The sequence below is a fragment of the Siphateles boraxobius genome, unplaced genomic scaffold (assembly GCF_051911475.1).
Source record: "Siphateles boraxobius isolate OS27281-9 unplaced genomic scaffold, OSU_SipBor_1 19, whole genome shotgun sequence".
Taxonomy (NCBI): Eukaryota; Metazoa; Chordata; class Actinopteri; order Cypriniformes; family Leuciscidae; genus Siphateles; species Siphateles boraxobius.
In genome coordinates, this window is record NW_027508799.1 from 6,837,538 (window position 1) to 6,862,133 (window position 24,596).

Consider the following 24,596-nt stretch of genomic DNA (forward strand, 5'->3'; position numbering starts at 1 on the left):
AATACTAGTGTAGAACATTGCATAGAAACTGTGTCTATTCCTCGTTTACTAAGATCAAATAATAAATCTACTGCGGGATCTAGAAAAAATCTAATTGTTATTAAAACAAAAAATCTCGCTAGAAGTCAACAAAAACAATTTCTAAAGCTAGGTCTCCTAAACATTAGATCGCTCACACCTAAGGCGGTTATTGTAAATGAAATGGTCACAGATAATAATTTCGATGTTCTGTGCCTTACTGAAACCTGGCTTAAACCAAATGATTATTTCGGTCTAAATGAGTCTACTCCACCAGGATACTGTTATAAGCATGAGCCCCGTCTGATCGGTCGTGGCGGCGGTGTTGCAACAATTTACAGAGATACCCTTAATGTTACTCAGAAAACTCGTCATAGGTTTAATTCGTTTGAAGTGCTTGTGCTAAATGTTACGCTCTTAGATGTAAGAAAAAAAACCCCTATTATCTCTAGCATTGGCTACCGTATATAGACCTCCAGGGCCTTACGCCAATTTCCTAAAAGAGTTTGCTGACTTTCTATCAGATCTTTTGGTCAACGTCGATAAAGCATTAATTGTTGGAGATTTTAACATACACGTAGATAATTTAAATGATGCGTTAGGGGTTGTGTTTACAGATTTATTAAACTCCTTCGGGGTCAAGCAAAACGTCACCGGACTCACCAACTCATCGTCTTAATCATACACTCGATTTAATTATATCATATGGAACCGATCCAACCGGTATAGATATTGTACCGCAAAGTGATGATGTCACTGACCACTACTTGGTAACTTGCATATTACGCACTGCTATAATATGTCATGCTGCGCCACGTTATCGACCAGGTAGAACAATTCGTCCATCCACCATAGATCATTTCTCAAATAGCTTATCTGATCTGTCCCAGCTGCTGCCTGAACCCAAACAAACAGATGAACTAGACGAACTAACTAGCACTATGAGCTCCATTCTCTCTAGAACATTGGATATTGTTGCACCCATTAGATTAAAAAAGGTCAGAGAAAAAAGTATAGCACCATGGTACAATAATACTACGTATGTTTTAAAGAGAGAAACCCGTAATTTAGAGCGTAAATGGAAAAAAACTAATTTAGAGGTCTTTAGAATCGCGTGGAAAGACAGTATGTCACGTTATAAAAAGGCCCTTAAAACGGCCAGGGCGGAGCACCTCAGCAAATTAATAGAAAACAACCGAAATAATCCAAGGTTTTTATTTAATACCGTGGCTAGACTAACAAATAAACAGACGTCGTCTGAACAAAATACCTCGTTACAGTTTAGTAGTAATGATTTCATGAACTTCTTCACCGAGAAAATTGAAAGCATCAGAATCAAAATCGTAAACGTTCGATCTCTGCTCGCGCCTTATAATTCAGCCGCAATTATAACCCCGCAAGAACAATTACAATGCTTTACAACCATAGAACAAAAAGAGTTAAATAAACTTATCACTTCATCTCAAACAACAACATGTTTATTAGATCCTATACCAACTGAACTACTGAAAGAAGTGTTACCTATAGTGGAAGAGCCTCTTCTCAATATTATTAACTCATCTTTATCTTTAGGTCATGTTCCAAGAACGTTCAAGCTGGCAGTTATAAAACCTCTTATTAAGAAACCACAATTAGATCCAAATAACCTAGCAAATTACAGACCCATTTCGAATCTTCCATTTATGTCAAAAATATTAGAAAAAGTTGTGTCCGCTCAACTCGGCTCTTTCTTGCAAGAAAACGACATCTATGAAAAGTTTCAGTCTGGATTCAGGCCACATCATAGCACTGAAACTGCGCTTGTTAGAATCACAAATGATTTACTTTTAGCTTCAGACCAAGGCTGTATCTCAGTATTAGTTTTACTTGATCTTAGTGCTGCGTTCGATACTATAGATCACACAATACTCTGTGTTAGGCCCTTTATTATTCTCAATATATATGTTGCCACTTGGTAATATTCTAAGGAAACATGGAATTAGTTTCCATTGTTATGCTGATGACACTCAAATATATATTTCATCACGGCCAGATGAATACGCTAAATTATCCAAATTGACAGATTGTGTTAATGATATAAAAGATTGGATGACGCGTAATTTTCTTTTATTAAATCCAGACAAGACAGAGGTAATACTTATCGGTTCTAAAAACCGTCCACAAAACCCTTCACAGCACGACTTTAACATAGTAGGATGCCCTGTTACTTTATCAGCTACAGTAAAAGACCTGGGTGTTATACTAGACCGCAACCTGTCTTTTGAAAAGCATATTTCATATGTTACAAAAACAGCCTTTTTCCACCTTAGAAACATTGCTAAGCTACGTAATATGCTATCAGTCTCTGATGCAGAAAAGTTAGTTCATGCATTCATGACCTCGAGACTAGATTACTGTAATGCTTTATTAGCTGGTTGTCCTGCATCCTCAATAAACAAGCTACAGTTAGTCCAAAATGCAGCCGCTAGAGTTCTTACTAGATCAAGAAAATATGATCATATTATCATCACTTCATTGGTTACCTATAAAGTTCCGTATTAAATACAAGGTCTTGCTTTTGACTTATAAAGCTCTAAATGGTTTAGCTCCAGTCTATTTAACGGATCTTCTATCGCCTTACAATCCATCGCGCTCTTTAAGATCACTAGATTCGAGGCTTCTGGTCATTCCTAGGATATCCAGATCCACCAAAGGAGGCAGAGCATTTTCACATTTAGCTCCGAAGCTCTGGAATAGCCTTCCTGATATTGTTTGTAGCTCAGACTCTCTCTCCCAGTTTAAAACTAGACTGAAGACGCATCTATTTAGCCAGGCATTCATATAAATTTTTTATCTTACAGTTACTGTAAATTCGGCCTCTAGTTCATAAACGCCAGAGGAGAACTGGCCCCCGACTGAGCCTGGGTTCTCCCAAGGTTTTTTTTTTCTCCATTGGGTCATTTGATGGGGTGTTAGGACACCATTAGGTCACTGGATGGAGTTTTTCGGTTCCTTGCCACTGTTGCCTTTGGCTTGCTCAGTTGGATGTCTTTTTTTCCAGTAATAAACAAACATTGTTACGTTTTTTTGATTGATACTGTGAAGCAGCTTTGATACAATCTGTATTGTGAAAAGCGCTATATAAATATATTTGACTTGACTTAAATATTTTGTTGTTTTATTAATTTGGTGCTATGCGCAGCTGAGTAAACAACACAGGTTTACTGTGTGTGTGTGTGTGTGTGTGTGTGTGTGTGTGTGTGTGTGTGTGTGTGTGTGTGTGTGTGTGTGTGTGTGTGTGTGTGTGTGTGTGTGTGTCGCATAGGGTGGCTTTCTGCTGCTTACAAACGGGCTATTTTGAGGAGACAGTGGATTTCCAATAATTTGTTGCCCTGATTCCACGCGCAATGCACGCAAATACACTGCAGGCTCACTCTCTCATATCCAAGGTAAATCATCAACACAAGATTTAACTAAATACATCATAATCAGCTAAAATGCATGCGCAGGTTACTTTATTTCCTGAACAAGTGTGAACCCGAGCCTTAATGCAACTGTTGCAACAGGACGACATGTTTTTTTTTTGGATTGATAATTCTTCTGTATTAATGTATAGGTTGTGTTTAATTACTTTATATACCGTTTTTATTGCTTTAAATATTGTTACCATTGTCACATGTTTGTATTGCTGTCCTGTTACTAGAACCACTTTATATATATATATACAGTATATATCCCGAAAGAGCATCGAGTATGCCCATCATGTGATTGTATGTGCATTCCAGGCAGGGATGAAATTCTGTAGCCCAACCATGCAGCATTTTGAAACAATGGCTGAGACACAGTGTTTCCAAAAGGTGTCATCAATGTCCAAAAAAACATTGTTGACCAAGGCACACAATGTGTACTTAATTGGGTAGTTTATTCGCGAGTTGACTTCGACCCACTTTCTTTCAGCAGCGTGGTTCTGTCTTGACTGACTTTGAATGAAAGGGGGTCTATTGACATTAGTGCAAAAGGCCCGAAGATTGTCTTGTTGATACAGACATAAATAAAATTCACGTCCGTGATCAACTCTTAGCTGATCAAAAAGGCCATGGCTCAAGCAGATTTCTCTATACACATCATCATAAATTATCAGATTATTTTTGATCAGCATTACAGAAAGTCCCAAAGTTTTCCCACAGAAACCATCAGAGACAACAACTTAAGTCACTCCAAAATCCACAAGCTTTTCATTTTGTTCCATGTGTATTTTGTGACCGGCTTACTCAGCATAATAGACATGTGGATTAGTTTGGCGAGCAGTTCCCTCTCTTTGCATCTGTGTACTGCGGGGTCATTGGTGCCTGTACACGCCTTACAGCTCTTTCACCCAACCTGTATCCCGAAGCTCTTAACATCCCAGTCATCATCTTTCTACCGTACATAGGGCCGCAAACAGTAACTGCTGGTCAAACGACTGCATCCACACCATTTCTCCCTAGCCATGCGTAATCGAAAGGGTGAACGTTCCTCGATGCGCAGAATTTAGAAATGGAGGAAATACTGGAACCTCTCCGGTCAGGGTATATTCTGGCAAACCGTTTGCAAGGCAAAATGTGGTACACGCCATTTACCAACAAACGATGGGTAACTTGCAAAGCACGATGTTCCTTTCCGTTTTCCCAGCACGATACCATAGAACGGCATAAAGTAAAAGGGTTGAGAAGAGGCAGAGCACCAGTTAAAAAATTTCAAGGTTAAAGTTCACGCAAACAGGTATTAATAGACAAGTTTTAGTCAAATATTGATTGTTTATAGCTGAATTACTAGAACGCAATTATATTTGGAACATTAGAATATAGCATATTAATCCAATACAAAGAATCCAACAATGTTATGACAACCCCATTCTTACGTAATATCTTAATAAAATAGGGCTATCGAATTTCTAATATCTTTAAGTTCATGCTGATACAGTTTGAGGACCACCTAAAATGTCTACCACATGCTGAAATAGTGATGATGATCCCTGGTGTGGTGTGGACATTCAGACTGCAAGAAAATCATCTACAGCTTGATATTTTACTCTAGGCTACATTAGTTGCGCGGATTAGTGATGCACGGGTCGGCTTTTTTTCCAACCCGCGGGTCCCGCTTTTATAAAATTATTTGGCCCGCCCCAGCCCGCCCCGCCCCAGCCCGCCCCGCACCACTGTATCTATTTTTACAACCCGCCCCGCACCCACGACCGTTAAATAGACATACTAGGTATTGTAATGTAAATGAAAAGAGTCTTTATTTCAGCCTGAAAGTGCTTGGAAACATCGTCCTGTAAACTGGCAACAACAGACGATAATGAATATGAACCATAAATCAGGTCATATTAATAAGATAATGATAAACATAGGCTATTTAACATTTACAAAGCAGCGTTTGTATTCATCTAATAGGCTAAAAAAAAATTGATGTCTTGACATGCTGGAAAAGTGGAAATGCCCGTTTTGTGGCTCTCCTGTTTGTATATTTGTTCACACGAGTTACTTCACGTAGCTGATAATGTCTCCTGCTGCAACTATTTCTGAGAACCGGTCCCAAACATTAGATTTAGCAGCCTGACCTTTTTTTTTCTTTTAATTATGTAAATTCCCGACCTCCATTTCTCCGTTCTTGTTGTCGTGACTGGCGGCGGGAGCTGCTTGGCGCGCCGCTTTCGTGACGCCAAAGGTTTGGGGAAATCACACAAGTTACGTTGCAAGTACAAAAATTTGTATTGTAACCTTATCAAAGAACCTAATAAAATATGAAAATAGATATTCCCAAATATTTAAAATAGGCTGGAAATTGCACGCAACATACATGGATTTTTTAAAACATTTTGCTTTTAATAACCCGCCCTAACACGCCCCGCAAATAAAGTGACAATTTCTTTCCCGCCCCAACCAGACCGGGTTATGAGACGGCCCGCGCATCACTAGCGCGGATCATCTTAAACGTCACCCGAAACAGCTGCTTCTAATTAATAATACACCGCCACCCACCCGCAACCTAATTTTCTGTGATTCATAAATTTATTAAGATCGCCACAGAGTGTTTGCTGCGCGTCTCCATTAACTGCTTTACTGCAACTGTCTGTTTACTAGCCAACAACAATCGCAAATTCTTTATTACGTTATTATACATACATTTATAAGCAAAACTTTTTCAAGACGCTTATTTGACTGTCAATATAGTTTTAATAACTGTGATTTGTTTAATCCACATTGTGTCCGTGCTTGGTCCATGTACACATATTTTTTATAAAGTTTTTGTCTTTTCCTCACTCAGAGTTTCTCTCAGATCCATAGAAGACTCCTATGTAGAAGCTTTAAAAATATTAAACATTTGCAGTACACATTGCATGGTAGGCATACAGTGTGTATATAGTGGTTCCTGGTGCAGAATGTAGTAAACTATTGTCCATGTAAAATGACATAAAAATACATTTTAAAAGTTCTTTAAATCTGATAAATAAGCAAATATACATTTACAAACATATGCAAACATAACTATTGTAAATGTCTAAGACAAATAATACGTTTATATAATTATTTAAGAAATGATGCAGTCCAAGGGCTGTATGATCATAATAGGGAATGTGAAGGTGACATCACGCAGTGTTGCATTATGGGTCCGCTGCCATATTTACAGGATCGCGCCCTACCCCGCTGTATTTGAATTCACGAGTTCACACTTACATCAATTAAACAGAGTGAAGATTATGCGTAATTGGCGTGCTGTCCGGGTGGAGGGCTCCGAGCTCGGAATTTTTTGCCCGAACCTAGAGTGCTCCCCCCGTTGTTGTAAGAGTATTTAGGACAAGAAGTGAGGAGATCGGGTGATGGAGGGATGCTGTTAAACCAACATGACTTTTGCGTAAACACGCACGCCACTTTCAAGTGAAGTGGCGTGTTATCTATACGCATTTTGAGCTATCCGCGTGTATGCGTGTATGTCTACGCCATTAATGTCCGAGTGATTCCGCGTGTACGTAGACGCCGTTAAATGTCTGAGCGAAACGAAGCAAAATGTAGATCGACATCTGGGGAGTGATATTTTTTTTCCTAGGATGGTAGGGGAAGACTCATAAATGGTATTAACCCCAGTGACGGGTAGGTTTAGGGATGGAGTTGGGGTAGGTCATATATTTATATATACAGTAATGTAACATTATATCATTAAGTCACAATGTATCATTAAGTCAACGGCGTTCATAAACACACTGAAAAGCGATTATGCGTGTTGATAGCACGCCAAAAATGGAAATACGAATTGGCGTGTCATACACACGCAATTTCACGAGATCAGTCTGGTTAAACTGTCAACGAACTGAGGTAAGTTTGCTGTATATATACACCTCTTAACTCGTTGATTGGGTTGATTAACAGAGTGTGCTCCACTCGTGTCTAATTAGGTTTGATTACCTTAATGTGCTCCACATGTGTTTTATTAGGTTTAATTATCTGAACGTGCTCCTCTCGAACTTTGTTAATAAAACATAATTTTTTGTGTTGGAGGCTGTGTTTGGATTTTCTGTCGAGATTTTAATAAATGCCGATATGGTTGGTTAGTGCTGCTTGATCAAGAACTGCCATAGCAGGTCACAAGATCGTTCAGGGAGGAAACTGAACAATCATAATTTCATATATGTTTTTCGTGTAAAAAAGTGAAGTTGTAAAGTAACTAACTAGAGCTGTCAGATAAATGTAGTTAAGTAAAAAGTACAGTATTTCTCCCTGAGATGTAGTGGATTAGATGTAGAAAGCTGCATGTAAATAAAATACTCACGTAAAGTACAAGTACTTAAATTTTTTACTAAGGGCCCTTTCACACCTACCTTGTTTGGTCCGGACTTTCGGACTTTTCAGTTTGGTCCGAATCAAAATTGCAGGTGTGAAACCTCCCCCGGACCGGACCAAACAGATGAAATTTGGTCCGATGAAAAGAGGTAGTCTCGGTCCGGATCAAACTGAACAAAGGTTTGGTTCGTTTCTAGTGTGAAAGCATTTCTGTATGGTTCGGATTTTCAGACCTTTTACAGGAAGTTCCGGTGGTTCCCGCATAGCCGAAAAAACAGAAGGTGGCAGGAAAAATGAGCCGTACGCACATGGGGAGAGGAGGCAGGGCTGGACTGGGACAGAAAATCGGCCCTGGCATTTTGGCACAGACTGGCCCACTACATATGATCATAAACACCACCCATCTTTGCACGCCCTTGAATATGTTCAACTCCTATTCATTAAAACCACTAATGGCATGTAATGAGTGAGTAGGAACGAGTGAGAGTTAACAGATGAAATAAGTACAAAATTGTAATTTATTAATACAATTGAACTACACTCCGCAGCGATGCATCAAAAAACAAGCTATGAGCTGGACTGGCATAGCAATACCAGTGTTTCCCACAGGATCTTTGGTAAAACTGTGGTGGGTGGACCTCTGTCCCTGTAGGGGGGTTTGGGGGCATGCCCCCCCTAAGAAAATTGTGTGCATTTTAATGTTAAATTCATCAATCTGGTGCACTTTGAGAGTTAAAAATTAAAAGCTCCAACCCATTTTTAGTGTGCAAATTAAACACAGAAAAAAAAAACTATTTTAGTATAAAACTATATTTACTATATTACACTACTACATAATAATAGTTATATTAATCTCAAGACAGTAGCCTAATAGCCATATATTGTAAAACAAATCCACTGAAAAATAAAGAAAACTTTCATAATTAGTTTTGTACTAATTTATAAACTTGAAAGAGATAAGCACATGATCTTTTATTTTGACGGAAACTGCATCAAGCTTTTATTTTGGCGGAAAACATGGATACAAACGCGTCTCATTAAACTTCTAGTAAATTGCTGAAATCGTCAACAATGCAGATGTGGAAATAATGCGTAACTAGGTAATGGGTTCCTACACTCATAGCCAAAGTGTTTTAAAAAGTAGTTCTGCTTACCACAGACTCTACACTTTCTCATCTCTCTCCTGATCCTCCTCATTATCCTCCTCATCCGCCACTGGAGCTGATGAAGGTCCTGCTGCTGCAGAAAACACATATACTTTGACACATTTTACAGCGTCTGCTTGAAGGGCCTATATCTATTTTTAAACGCTATTTCTCTGCACATTCCTTGCGTTTCTTCTCCATCTCTCAGACTATAGACAGATACACAGTACACTTGACACTGCACGCTCACTCAAAGCACAAAGGGGGAGATGTTTCAAGATGTGATTGGGCCAGCCCAGTGTCAATCAAGAAAACAACCAATGGGCCGCTGATCTACGTGTTTCATGGGCCGGTCTGTCATTGGAAAAAAATATGATTATTTTTTTGACCAATGCATTATATCGGCACTAACCCAGCGCCGTCAATTAAACAAAACAAAACGAATGGGCTGCCGATGTACGAGTTTTATGGGCCGTAAAAAATAAATAAAAATAAAAATAAAAATATGAGATGTATCGGCCCAAAAAGCACGTCGGCCCACCGGGCATTTGCCCGGTATGCCAGATTACCAGTCCAGCCCTGAGAGGAGGAGACGAGGTTTTTAATTGAAGTATGGTGTGATGACATAATTAGAAGTCAACTGGAAAACATGCACAAAAAAGAGAGCTCGCATGATTGCTTGCAGTCTTCTCCTCCTTTCGTGCCGGCGATGATAAAATGTTCAAACGACGAGGACGTTCATTTGGCGAATTTGAACTAGCATTGTGTATAGTTGGTGCTGCAGGTAATTGTGCCATAAAAATAACAATACAGTTGCAACGATATGCGTCTGTTCATTCATGTTGTCAAAGTTACCCGCCGCATTGACAACACGCTGACGTCAGACGCACGTCCATTTACAAACCAATCAATGTCGAGATGCAGCCCACATAGATGATGACGACAGGACGCAAGTATGTCATGTAAAGTTCTTTAGTGCGCTCGCGTAATTGCAGTGTGAAACCAAACCAAAACTTTCTGAAAGTATAAAATGTATCAAAATGTGAACTTTGGTTCGGACCTTAGTGCGGACTTTCAGGTGTGAAAACGCCCTAAAGTACAGTACTTGAGTCAATGTACTTAGTTACTGTCCTCCACTGCATACTATGTTTGCTAACCCTAATTTTTAAAAAGGCTGTGTGTACACAGATTATAGCCTATATATTTACTCCAGAATCTAACTCTACGAACAGAATCTAACTCTACGAACATGGAAAACAGTGATAGATGGACCTCTTGACCTTTGCGCTGAAGAGAAAATCCAACGCAACTTTGAGGGGACCAAGAGAAACATGATTATGTATTTCTGGTCAGCAACAGGGTGGGGTTGCAAGTATGGTAAACTTCACAATAATTATTGGCGATGTGCTAATTTCGTCGTCTTTCAAGCTGTTGTGATCTTTTTTGGCGCTCTAATAACGTGACGGTCACAGATTGCTGCGAACCGATCGCCTGTTCCGCTTTACAGCATGACAAAAAAACAAGAATATCACAAACATGAAGATTTAAATATATTTATTCTGAAGCAATATTTTCAGATTTTACATATTTACACACCCAAAAAATCCCGTACATGGTACAGTACAAACAATTTGCTATGTACTGTACCTGATAGGACCCAAGTATAACCCAAGTCATAAGGAATGTTCAGATCTGGCTCACATTCAGCTGCGGTGTGAACGCAGTCTTAATTTTACACATGTACGTATTTTCTGGTGCCATTTTAAATGGCCAAGCCATTTGAAACTCTTTCCGCACAAAGAACAAGAATAGGGTCTTACATATACATGACTTTTCAGGTGTATCTGTAAATGTGATGGCAAAAACATTTTTTTACACTGAACACAATTAAATGACCTTACACCAGAGTGAATGTGCAAGTGATTATTGCTCCTTTTTCTAAACGTATTTCCACCCTCAGACCACTGCATTTTCTTTGCAGAATGAGTTTGGAAATTATGTTTCAAGTCTCTTTGAAGACGCATGAAATGCTTCTCTCCAGTGTGAAGCCTCATGTGAATCTCAAGGTTTTTATTGAATAGAAAACTCTTTCCACACTGGTGGCATTTAAAAGGCATCTCTCTGGAGTGAATAATTTTGTGCCTGTTAAAGTGTTTAATGTCTGGAGAACTCATTCCGCATTGAATCCTCACGTGGGAATTAAGGGTTAATCTGAAACTCTTTCCACACTGTTCACATGCGTGTAGCTTCTCTCGAGTGTGAATTGGCATGTGTTTTTTAAGGTTTCCTTTTTGAGTGAAACTCTGTCCACACTGTTGGCAGGTGTAAGGACTCTCCCCAGTGTGAATTCTCATGTGAACTTTAAGGCTTCCTTTTTCAGTGAAACTCTTCCAACACAGTTTGCAAGTGTGAGGCTTCTCTCCATTGTGAATTCTCAAGTGGTAATTGAGACTTGGTTTATGTGTAAAGCTCTTTCCACACTGAGGGCAGGTGTAAGGTTTCTCTCCAGAGTGAACTCTCATGTGGCTTTCAAAGCTTCCTTTATGAAGGAAACATTTTCCACACAGTTTGCAGGTGAAAGGTTTCTCTCCAGTGTGAATTCTCATGTGATTGTTAAGGTTTCCTTTTTGAGTGAATCTTAATCCACATTGAGGGCATGTGAAAGGCTTCTCTCCAGTGTGAACTCTCATGTGGGAATCAAGGAGTCCTTTACTTTGAATTTTTTTCCCGCACTGATGGCAGGTAAAATAGCTCTTTTCAGTGTGAACTCTCATGTGGACTGTAAGGTTAGCTTTTTTCTTAAAACATTTTCCACAATGTGGGCATGTGAATGAGTTCTCTTCAGTGTGAACTCTCATGTGGACTGTAAGGTTTCCTTTTCGAGTAAAACTTTTCCCACATTGTTGGCAGGTGAAAGGCTTCTCTCCGGTGTGAATTCTCATGTGGACTTTAAGGTTTCCACGTTGACTGAAACACTTTCCACACTGAAAGCAGGTAAAATCAATACAAGGTCCTGTCTTTTCTGCTATTTTTATTGAGTAAGTCTTTTCAGCCTTTTCAGCCTTCAGTCTTTTCAGCCTAAACATTTTTTCTTCAGTTATGAAATCATCGTATTTCTCTTCCATATCATTCAGAACTTCAATCTCTTCTTTCAATGGCATCAGGTCTAAGGTGAAAGAGACAAATACAAGTTAACCACAGTTTAAAGTTTTCAAAGATTTATGCTCCAACATAATACAGAAACTGCACTTAAAGTTACAGCTCTTTTTGAGAGCTATAAGATCTTTCAACAAAGTAGACCATGGCATTATCTTGAGTAGCTTGAGAATTATGTTGGCATTTGTGTACAAAAATTACCATGATTTAAGTCTATTTAAATGCTACCACTCATCAAACAATGCAGATCTCATCAAACACAAGGATGGTGTGCCACTGGGCTCAGTATTAGGTCCTCTGTTTTTCCATGGCTTGGCTTAGAGCGATCCGTGTTTCTCTCACACACATGCAAAGAGAAAACAAGAGTCTTAAATATAAATTTTACATACATGAGTCAAAAATGACCCATATAGAAACCTTTGATATCTGCAAATATTTGCAAGTAGGAACATATTTACTGCATAAATACTATTACTATAGTATTACATAATACTATTCACCTGCCACACATTTCACAACTCAACACAGCTGCTTTTGTATATTTGATGCAAGTCTTATTTTATTTTAACCACAGAAAATATTTGATATTTTGTAAAAGATAACTGGACATAATATTTGAATATTAGGCTATGGTTACTTTGACCATGAAATCCTAGTGAGAAATTACTTGTGAGAAAGAGAAACAAATCCAATACTATTAGCTAGCTAGATGTTGACATTCTATTCTAGCTAGCTAATGTTAGCTACACTAAAAAAAGATAGGTTTTTAAAGGGGAACTCAGCAACTCAAGCTATTTATTCGCTGATTATCACTTTTGTTGTCGCATGTTTTCTCAACGAGCTCCCCCTACAGCTGTGGGAGTATATTTCACAACAATGTTGTAAAAAAACTCATTTGCGGCACCCTCCTACCCCTTTCTGCCGCTGCTCATGTGCATTTATTATTATCGGAGCCGGCCAACTTTATTGTGTGGAGCTATGTCTACCGAGGTGGGTAATACATCATACACATTGAGGGCGGCGTGTGTGTTTATGTCGAATTGCCATAAAGCAGTTTGTGTTTCTCGCTCGTTCCCGCTTCTCACAAGACTTCCTGTTTCCAACTTACTGGGACGTTAGTCCCCATGTTGCAAGGTTGGTTTTCCACCTAGGAACGTTGGGGGGAGCGGGGAAAGTCACCATCCTCACCAGAACAGGTTATTAAACCATCCAAATGATTTCTAAACGGTTTTATTAAAGGGTTAGTTCACCCAAAAATGAAAATTCTGTCAGTATTTACTCACCCTCATGTAAGACCCCGTAAGACCTTCGTTTATCTTCGGAACACAAATTAAGATATTTTTGATGAAATCTGAGAGCTGGATCACTCCTCCATAGGCTTCTTGAGGGATTGAACTTGCAGGCCCCGAAAAGTTATTACAGACATTGTTAAAATAGTCCAAGTGACTACAGTGGCTCAATCTTAAGTTTATAAAACGAAGAGAATACTTTGTGCGCAAAAAAACTAAAATAACGACTTTATTTCAACTATTCATTTCCTTCTCTGTGGGCCTCGAGTCAGTTCACTAGTGTAAAAGCGTATGGACTAGTATGGAGGAGTGATCCAGCTCTCAGATTTCATCAAAAATGTCTTAATTCATGTTCTGAAGATGAACGAAGGTCTTACAGGGTTGGAACAACATGAGGGTGAGTAAATACTGACAGAATTTTCATTTTTGGGTGAACTATCCCTTTAAGTTGAAATAGTTGCCGAATGCCCCTTTAAAGCTTATTTACATGTAATAGGCCTAAAAGTTCTATTATTAAGAGTTTATTAAGAGTTTAAGGTCCTTTTTTTCCCGCCTTTTTGATTTTAAAATCTGTAACTGTCAGAGCCACCTGAAATAACATAGGAAATGAATACGGTCATTTTAGACCCGTGTATGTAAAATTGATGTAGAAATACAAAAACTGTGTTTGTTAATAAAGTAAGAAAGGAAACATAAACAATGATTTGTGGAAATCAAAACAAAGATATTTAATGTATACCTGGAATAACAAATGATAAAATACATATATTTTAAAGATTCACCAAAGAAACACTCAGCCATGATTGAAATAACATAGGAAATGAATATGGGTCATTTTAGACCCGTGTACGTAGAATTGATGTAGAAATACAAAAACTGTGTTTGTTTATAAAGTAAGAAAGGAAACATAAACATAATGATTTGTGTAAATCAAAAACAAGATATTTAATCAATACCTGGAATAACAAATGATAAAATACATATATTTTAAAGATTCAGCAAAGAAACATTCAGCCATGACTGAAATAATATAGGAAATGAATACGGGTCTTTTTAGACCCATGTTGCGCATTAGAAGGGGTATCCATAGCTTTCGCATCAAAGGGTTAAAGGGTTTTTCCCGCCTTTTTGATTTTAAAATCTGTAACTGTCAGAGCCACCTGAAATAACATAGGAAATGAATACGGTCATTTTAGACCCGTGTATGTAAAATTGATGTAGAAATACAAAAACTGTGTTTGTTAATAAAGTAAGAAAGGAAACATAAACAATGATTTGTGGAAATCAAAACAAAGATATTTAATGTATACCTGGAATAACAAATGATAAAATACATATATTTTAAAGATTCACCAAAGAAACACTCAGCCATGATTGAAATAACATAGGAAATGAATATGGGTCATTTTAGACCCGTGTACGTAGAATTGATGTAGAAATACAAAAACTGTGTTTGTTTATAAAGTAAGAAAGGAAACATAAACATAATGATTTGTGTAAATCAAAAACAAGATATTTAATCAATACCTGGAATAACAAATGATAAAATACATATATTTTAAAGATTCAGCAAAGAAACATTCAGCCATGACTGAAATAATATAGGAAATGAATACGGGTCTTTTTAGACCCATGTTGCGCATTAGAAGGGGTATCCATAGCTTTCGCATCAAAGGGTTAAAGGATTAGTTCACCTCAAAATGAAGATTTCCTGATAATCTACTCACCCAAACCTTTTGCACACATTGGACTTGTGTAATTCCGCTATTTTAATTTTACTGGACCTAACCGCCGCCTTTGATACAATCCATCACAGTATTCTTTTAGATCGTCTAAAGCAGGAGGTTGGGCTTAGCGGCATGGTCTTACGCTGGTTCCATTCATATCTCTCAAATAGATCCGTTTCAGTTAAAATTGGTAACTATTCATCACCTTCAGTACCACTAACATGCGGGCTCCCACAAGGGTCCATACTAAGTCCTCTACTATTTTCCTTGTATATGTTACCTCTGGGCTCTATTTTCAGGAAATATGTGATTACATATCACTGTTACGCTGACGACACTCAAATGTATGTCCCACTACATCCTATTGATAAGTCTTGTTCTAACCTTGTAAAGTGTCTTGATGACGTAAAGTGCTGGATGGCTAAGAATTTTCTCCACTTAAATGAGAGCAAAACTGATGTTATCGTTTTTGGCCCTCTTGGTTCTTCACCACTCATCTCTTCCTATTTGGGGCCACTATCCAGTAATGTCCACCCATGTGCAAAAATCTGGGTGTATTTTTTGACTCTGAATTAAAGTTTACAAAACAAGTGAGTGCTGTGGTGAAAAGTAGTTTCTACTACCTAAGATTAATAGCGAAAATAAAACCTATGCTCTCACCTAGGGACTTGGAGACGAACATCCATGCATTTATATCATCAAGACTGAACTATTGTAACGTGGTATATTTGGGACTCTCTCAGTCTTTGCTGAATCGATTGCAGCTGGTTCAAAACCCCGCTGCTAGATTATTGACCCGCATGAGAAAGAGTGATAGAATCACCCCAATTCTAAAATCCCTTCATTGGCTACCAATCAGATTTCGGATCGATTTTACGACCTTAATATTCATTTTTAAAATTTTAAATGACCTGGTACCATCCTATCTATCCAACCTTATTATTCTGCACCAGCCAGTAAAGAATCTGAGATCGGCAGATAAATTATTGCTCAAGGTACCCCAGTCCAGACTCAAGCGGAAAGGTGGCCGAGCCTTTTCGATAGCTGGTCCCAGGCTATGGAATAGTTTACCTCTCGCCATCCGCTCCATCCCCACGCTGCATTCGTTTAAAACGGCTTTGAAAAAACACTTCCATAGCTTGGCATTTAACTCCGACCCAAGAGAGACCGAAATATATTAATTTTATTTTGTTGTGTTTTGTATCCTTTCTGTTTGGTTTTATTGTTGGAATTGTACAGAACTTTGGGCTGCACTTGAGGCAGTACAAATGTGCTATATAAAAAAATAAACTAAACTAAACTAAACCCCAATGCCATCCAAGATGTCCATGTCTTTCTTTCTTCAGTGAAAAAAGAAATTAAGTTTGAGGAAAACATTCCAGGATTTTTCTCTACACAATGAACTTCAACGGTAACCAAATTGTTGAAGTCCAAATCAATGCAGTTTCAAAGGGCTCTGCACAATCCTTGCTGAGGAACAGGGTCATATCTAGTAAAACGATCGGTCATTTTCTAAAAAAATAAATAAACATTTATATACTTTTTACCACAATTGTTCGTCTTATATTGGTCTGCGACACGCCTGGCATTACATAATCGCGTAGGAAAGGTCACGCTGGACGTCGGCGAAGTACCCGCCCCATTGTTTACAAGTGTGGAGAAGGACGATTGTTCAAATTTTATTGTATGTTGAATGACATATTCATGTCTTTGTGTCAGTTTGTTGTTTAAAATGGTCCTTTCGTGTGCGTATTCTGGATGTTTAAAACAATGGGGCGGTACTTCCGCCGACGTCCAGCGTGACCTGTCCAACGTGATTATGTAATGCCTGGTCCGTCGGCAAAACTTCAACAATTTGGTTAGCGCTAAAGTCCATTGTGTAAAGAAAAATCCTGAAATGTTTTCCTCAAAAAACTTAATTTCTTTTCCACTGAAGAAAGAAAGACATGAACATCTAGGATGGCATTGGGGTGAGTAAATTATCAGGAAATTTTCATTTTGAGGTGAACTAATCCTTTAAAGTGAAATCGAAGAGCAAACTGGTGTGATGTAAATTGAAGCAAAATCAGGCCATAACTAAGTTCGTTTGGAGATAGTTTCGGGAAAAGTTTGCTCTAGCTGGTAAACTACCATTGGTCTGTGGCAATTACATAATAGGTAGTTGTGCGCCGAGGCTTTGCATTCTCTGATGTGGAAATTCAAGTTTCTTTTCTTCTCTTTTTCTACATTTAATCTGTTTGGTCCATCAAGGTCAGATGTCCATGAGTACACATATTGAGAGCTGTTTTATAATATAAAGTGAAGTTGTAATTCTAATTGAAAACGAAACCGTCACACTTTTTCCCCCCACGTATAATCCTATAAAGCTGCTTGCTTTAAAGAAATCTATTGTATAAAGTGTTATATAAATTAACATGACATTACTAATCTAATTGCAGAGCTTGTGCAAACATATCTGTATGACTCTATGCTTTCTAAACTGATGTCATTACTGTTGTGTGTTTTTTCTTGTAATTGAGAGAAAAGCATCCAGCACATCGGGATGTTCACTAGCAGTATTCCGTTGGTCTTGTATTTCATACTTCTTTTTACCCCTAAGCAAAGAACTTCGCCGTGTGTATATCAGGGCCTTAAGACTAAGCAAAAGACTGGCTGCGGGTTCTTTCGATAGTGGGCAGAGCTAATGCACAAGTGGCAAACCCATTGGTTAGCGTTAACCAATTACAGCCATTTTTGCAAATAAGTTCAAAGGAATGCAAACAACATAATTAATATTCATGGGTCCAGTAGCTTATCATACTTTAGTGCAGTGGTTCTCAACTCCAGTCCTGGGGACCCACTGCTCTGCACCTATTGTGTCATACTTATTTAATGCACCTGATTCAGATCATGAGCTTATTGGTGACATTTAATTTTATATTTAAAAATAATATTACAACATTATTTTCCTGTTATCTCTGTAAAGCTGCTTTGAAACAATCTGTATTATAAAAAGCGCTATATAAATAAAGGTGAGTTGAGTTGACTTGACTATTAGGAGGAAGCTCCCTGAACTGAACTGTGTGAGAGTGTGTCAGATAAAGGCGGGTGTACACGGTGCGAGTTCGGACAATCGGGAGGTCGTGAGACATTGCACACGTTACACGAGTCAGTTAACTTGATAATCACTTCAAAGCAGCTGGTACACGGCACTACGGCAATCACGTGAGCTTTCGCGCTAAACACAGAGACCAGAGCTTTCAATGTTGCAAGTAGGGATGGCCCGATACCGATACTGGCATCGGGGATCGGGTCGATACTGTCCTCATATACTCATACTCGTACCCATAAAAATTCGCCGATACCACGCCCCGATACCACGTACATTTTGCGAAACGAAACTGGCCGCCGCGAGTGCTTTGTCGAGGTGAACTGAGGCATAGGGACGTGCACTCCCAACGCAAAAGAGTGCGGCGCGGCACTAGATCTGATGGCCGAGCGCGAGCGGTAATGCACTCACTCTGTGTGTGCGGGTTCCGGGAGAATAAAACGATTTGCGGGACTCCCGCAAACTAGAAATATCTATGAATACAACATATTAAAACTAATAGATTTTCATTCATCTGTTGCAGAAAAGCAAGAAGAACAACTAAAACAAAATAGAAACGATTTACAGGCCAGAGTTTCTATTCATAACATGTTTGCAGCGTTGAGCGATGTAGCCAATCACAGACATGTGTGTTGATTTCTTGAACGCAATGGCTAATCAGAAGCATTTAAGATAGACTCCCCTCACTGCTCAAAACTTTTTTGTTCAGTGCTGAATTCTGTATGCTGGCAAATCCTCTAATTATAACAAACAAAGTGTGGATATTATGAAAGATTCATTGTGCAGTCAGCTTCATTGATAATAACAGATGTGTGAGATCGCGATGAACTGTCAGCTTTTTAGGAATTAGGTTATTAAGGGAGCGCACTTTGGGCGCATTCAGTCATGTCAGACCATGCACGCAGTAACTGCTTGCTTTTATGTTAAATTAACAGTGGTTTGTGTGTTAATACATTTATTATTTTACTCATTATTATTTATTTTTAGACTTGTTAAAACAAGCAGAGAAGAAAATAAAAACAGTCTTCTAACCTGTGTTCTAAAATAGTCTTCTGTCTTCTTTTCTGGGAGCCTATAGTTACTTTTGCGGTAGAAATATCGGTATCGGTACTCGATATCGGCAAGTACACAAATGTAAATACTCGTACTCGTATCGGTTTGAAAAAAAATGGTATCGGGCCATCCCTAGTTGCAAGCAACTATAGCTTCAGATATAAAAATTACAGAAAAGTGTGTGCAAATGATTTGTTGAAAAGCAGAGAACAGTAGCCATTCCTTTCAACATAAACGAGAGAGAGAGAGAGAGAGAGAGAGAGAGAGAGAAGTATGTGTGTATGTGTGTGTGTGTGTGTGTGTGTGTGTGTGTGTGTGTGTGAGATACAGTGTATGCACACGCTGTGTGGTTACTGCCACTGAGCTATAGTCCCATCGATCTAGCCAGTGACATAGTCGTGTATGATTTGGCAATAGGGGACACCCTCAGGCCGACTCCCCACATTTTTTAAACATGTTTAAAAATAATCGGGAGGTGCTCGTAACGTGCTCGGCTCGGTTTGTAACTCCTCTCACACGCTGCGAGCCACGACCAAGCGAGCATCACCGATTTCCAGGTGATCATCTGCGAGCTCGTAAAACAGCAAAAATCGCACTGTGTACGCTCGCCTTAAAGATGAACTGAACTGAAAAAAAAATCAACGTTGATAACTTGTTGTTTATGACAATTAAAAGTAAATTACACCAAAAATTTTAATTAAAAATATCAATATAGCTTTTTTTAAGCAACACAAAAATTGCGTTTGTTAGTATAAAGACGCTGGCAATTTCAATGATGTCACTGGCATAGTAGGACCCGCGAAGGTATATAGGCAACAGCTGCAGGTCCTATATACACTCACGAAAATGAGTAATTTTAATGGCATGGGTTACGCATTTGAGCCTGTGAGGGACAGTCCAGTAGTATCTGACTACCACCACATAGAGGACGACCAGTTTCAGGCTCCACCTACAGTACAGGATGGTTTGGGGGAAGTGACTGGTGTGTGCGCGGGCGCTGCCGGAGCATGGACACTGCACCGGAGTCGATCTGTTCCAGAGAGGTCAACCTGGAACATTTATTGATCGGCGAGTAATGCATCACCATCCACCGTTCATTTCGGATGCTGTGCGGTGAGAGAGACGTGTTGGAGGAGGCTATGCTATCTCTAAGGGATGTCCGAGCTGAGACGCTGGAGCGCCCGATAAGTAGCAGGTATGTAATGGTGTATTTTACGAATTGGTGACTGGGCTAGGCTAGGCTAACTTGTTATATCCTTTTCTCAGACTGTTTAGGCTTACAGTGTACAGGCAGTTCATTCTTTGGGCGAGGGCGCATTTTGGGAAGGAGGAATAGGATTCCGATCCCATCCTGTGCAGTGAACTACATCAGGGATCTTTTCCCCTCGAATATGAAGGATTCGAGTATGCGTTGGACTTGTAGCTAAATAAAACTTTTGACGTCTTTCAGACGCTTCATGTACTCATTGACGTTTTCAACACCTCTGCACATTTTGTTTGTCTCTCTCTTAAAGATGAACTGAAACAGAGCAGCGGGTCCCGAGGATTGGAGTTGAGAACCACTGCTTTAGTGAATTTTATATTTCTAATAGTAGTAGAATTAGCAGTAGTATTATTGTTATTTTTTTTTTTTTTACAGAAACACGGAATGATAAAAAAATGTGTCAAGCAAGCATCACTATTATAAAGTTCTATTATAAAAACATTTTTTTTGTTGAAAGTTTGGTTATGCTTTCAAATCATATAGCGTATGAATGTTTCTTTGTAAAAAGCCGATGTCAGAGGATATCATTTGTGTAAAGGAGAACACGAATCCTGCAAAGCATTGCACTGAAAAACACACACAGAACATATATCATCGTACATGGCTCAAAAAGGATCTCAGCCAATCTGATTCGAGAACCAGAATGAACAGTTGTGTGTGTATGTATGTATGCATGTATACACACACACGTATATATATATATATATATATATATATATATATTCACACACACACACACACACTCACACACACTCTAAATTATCTTTTTGATTTCCTATTAGATTAATTAGCACATGAATTGTTTGCTTGCTTATTTTTCTTGAATATGTAATATTGTAACAACCTTTTTATGCTTGTATAATGGCTATTATTCAATAAATCATATAAAAAAAGATTGTCCTACCTTGAGAAACAGTCTGTTAGTAGTAGTACTGTTAGTATGCTTGTTACATTATTAAGCCACTATGTGGCAGCAAGGGACTGTCTTTATGATTCAACTAGTAGATTATTCATCCAGCCATTAATGTACACACAATCAGTCTGGCGAGTAAACAATGTTTAGGTTTTTTTATATATATATATATATTGACTTTCCCAACTTTTTTGTAGTGTGTTGAAGTCATCAGATTTGAAATGAGTGTTTTTTGTTTGCTTTTACAAATAAATTAAATTCACATGGTAAAACATCAAATAATGTGTTAATAATGTGTTTTCAATATAGCACAGGGTAAATTGAATTTTCAAATTACTTTTTTTGTTTGTTGCATTTTCCATACTGTCCCAACTTTTTCAGAATTGGGGTTGTAATATCAATCAGTATCCTATTGACATTGTAAAACAGGTCTAATACAATATTAGTGGAGTGAGCGAAGTAATGAAGTAAACAGAATGATTTAAACTGTTTTACATCGGATATCACATTTATATTAAATAATTTTTTATATTATCCAAAAATGTTCATGTTCATATTTTAAATAGAAATATTTGTAGTGAATGCGCTGCTTTTGAATCCTTTTACTGTGGAAAGATGATGAATGACTTGACTTATAATGACAGACACCAAAGGACATGCACTGTGATCGGTCAGTTCATTGGCCGGTTTGAAATCTAGCTACTGTGCATAAACTAGCCTAGAACTCTAGACGCACCCTAGCGGCCCGTCTATTAACTCTCGGTTGGCTTGCGAACTGGAAAAAACATACTCTAGTCAGGCCAATCACATCATGTATGGATCAAATGGTGTGTTCCCAGACCAAACATCTTGATGTGGGTCTGGTTTGTCATGCTACATTCAAACACTTTTAGGATCAAATCTACTGAAGTCTTAGGCCACGTTTACACATAGCCGGGTATTTGGAGAAACGAATATTTCCCCCTATTATTGAAAACAATAACTTTGTGCACACAACATCCATTTTCAAAAAAGTTGTCATTTACATCAACCTGCATAAATACGCCGTCAAGCGCCATCATAAGTATGCCAAACTGGGCACTCACATGACGTTAAGCATTTTCTGGAGCATAATGTGACGTTTGAGAACCTAAAACCCAGTTTCGCCCAGATGACACAGGAACGCATAACCGCCATTATCAGAAATCTCCACTTTGGCCGGGGTTTTCGTGTAAATGAGAGGCCAAACTGCAGGGAAATATCTGCGTCTTCCCTCGTGTAAATGGGGCATTATACATGAGATTTGATCGTGGCCAGCGCTCAAGTCCATACTGATAAATGCCAAGTTTTTGTGGATCACCCGTACCAGTTTTCTGTCGTATGTTCTTTTTGTAAATGAGGCCCAATAAATCTGTTGAGCAATGCATTACAATTTGCTTTGAAATTGAACAAGCAGCAAATTAGTCTTCCAGGTTCTGATGTCATCTCTACACCACTCTATTTCTATAATATAGGCCTATAATAATTTGATAGCATGCTACTTGTATCAATAAAATTTCGCTAAAGTCCCAATCATCTTCTTGACTCCTCTCATGTTAGATAGTCAGCAGATGAAAACAAAAGCTCAACCAGCAATGCAGAGTAACACGACCTGTGATTGGTTACTTAGTGTCTAACCTTTAAATGAAGATGAAATTAGGCTTTTAAAAAGAAACTACAGAAAGCTGCAGGAGGGCAGACATAGTACAGAAACACCTTTGAGTGAATTGAGAAAATGTACAGGCCAACATATTTCTAGCCAGCCATTAAACAGAATTTGCATCATTTTCACTAAAATGAAAGTGAAATTAATGGTTTTCTTTTTAGAAGTTCATTTTGGGTTTAATTTACTCAAAATAATCTTCCTTTTTTTAGACTACTTAAGTATTTTCCTGGACATTTCAGTAAGGATCAAGTGACTGAGTTCAGCTTTGATAATGAAACCAACCTGTTTGTTCCTCAGTATCTTCATGTTTCACACTGAATACTTCTTCAATTCTCAGGTCTTCACTCTCCTCTTTAATAAACGCCATCTTTATAATAGTGCGTAACGTGGATCTCAGCTGCTTCACCAGGAGTTTTTCCTGTTTACAATGAGAACAATAAACAGAAAGAAAAATAAATCCAAACTAAATCTCTGGGTCTCAATCAGCTTTAGTTCAGTAGTTTTGATTAACAACAACGAAACGCACACACACACACACACACACCCAACCCACACACACACACACACCCACACACACACACACACACACACACACACACACACACACACACACACACACACACACACACACACAAACAAACACACCCATCAAAAGAACTACAAATATATAAAGTTCATATTTACATTTCTTCTTTCCGTTTGGTGTTTATTGATCTATAGAATATATTTAATATTACACTTTCATGAGAACATTAGCAGTTGGTTTGTTAAAGTTGTCATTACAGATGTTTGTGTTCTCGTTGCACTTACACTGTTTTCGTCAGTGCGAATCACTGAATCAATCAGGACGCGTCTGATCCAGTAGACTCCTGAGTTTAGAAAATATGTTTTTCCTTCACTACTTGCCAGTGACTGAATACGTGTTTATAATAAAATTATTCACGATATATGAAGAGAAATGAGACACAACTTTTCTGTTACTCAAATATATAATGCAATTTTTAACCAAATATATAATTCATTTTATATTGCTTATAAACTATAAGATTGATCAAACAGTCTGCATCGATTTAAACACGTTAATGTCTAAAACAAACCTTTCCTCAGCCGAGTAACAACAGATGCAGGAGCGCGGCGCGGACATATGACGGCATATTGCCACACCAAAATAAAAGTCCCTCTCACAAGTCGTTTCTCAACAAAATTGTTGACACAAAAACACAAAACATACACCAATTGTAAAATATATATCAGTGGTATTCAGAGTTAAATTCTTAGTTAATTGAAATACATGTTGTCTAATGTTTTTTACCAGGGGGCAGTTCTTTTTCTTTTATTTGATGCATTTCTCCCAAAAGAGCCATATCTAAAACTAATATTTTACTATTATACAATGAACAATTTTTGTCAATAAAACTAAATCTTTATTCACAGACTACACAAAACATGAAAGCAAGTAA

General features: G+C 38.3%; 1 protein-coding gene across 3 annotated transcripts; it reads right to left on the reverse strand.

Moving 5' to 3' along the window:
- Positions 1 to 10,501: 10,501 nt before the first annotated feature.
- Positions 10,502 to 24,276, reverse strand: LOC143742453 (uncharacterized). Of its 3 annotated transcripts, XM_077235319.1 has the most exons (5): positions 24,234 to 24,276; positions 23,947 to 24,005; positions 23,821 to 23,850; positions 23,419 to 23,554; positions 10,502 to 12,128 (listed from the first exon to the last, which is right to left on the reverse strand). In XM_077235319.1, the coding sequence occupies exons 4-5, from the start codon at positions 23,501 to 23,503 to the stop codon at positions 10,666 to 10,668; spliced, it is 1,548 nt and encodes a 515-aa protein (XP_077091434.1). In that variant the 5' UTR covers positions 23,504 to 23,554; positions 23,821 to 23,850; positions 23,947 to 24,005; positions 24,234 to 24,276; the 3' UTR covers positions 10,502 to 10,665. The 3 variants fall into 3 exon arrangements, with proteins under 3 accessions (XP_077091434.1, XP_077091435.1, XP_077091433.1); XM_077235320.1 differs by lacking the exon at positions 23,821 to 23,850 and having other exon boundaries at positions 24,234 to 24,261; XM_077235318.1 differs by lacking the exons at positions 23,821 to 23,850; positions 23,947 to 24,005 and having other exon boundaries at positions 24,234 to 24,261.
- Positions 24,277 to 24,596: the final 320 nt, after the last annotated feature.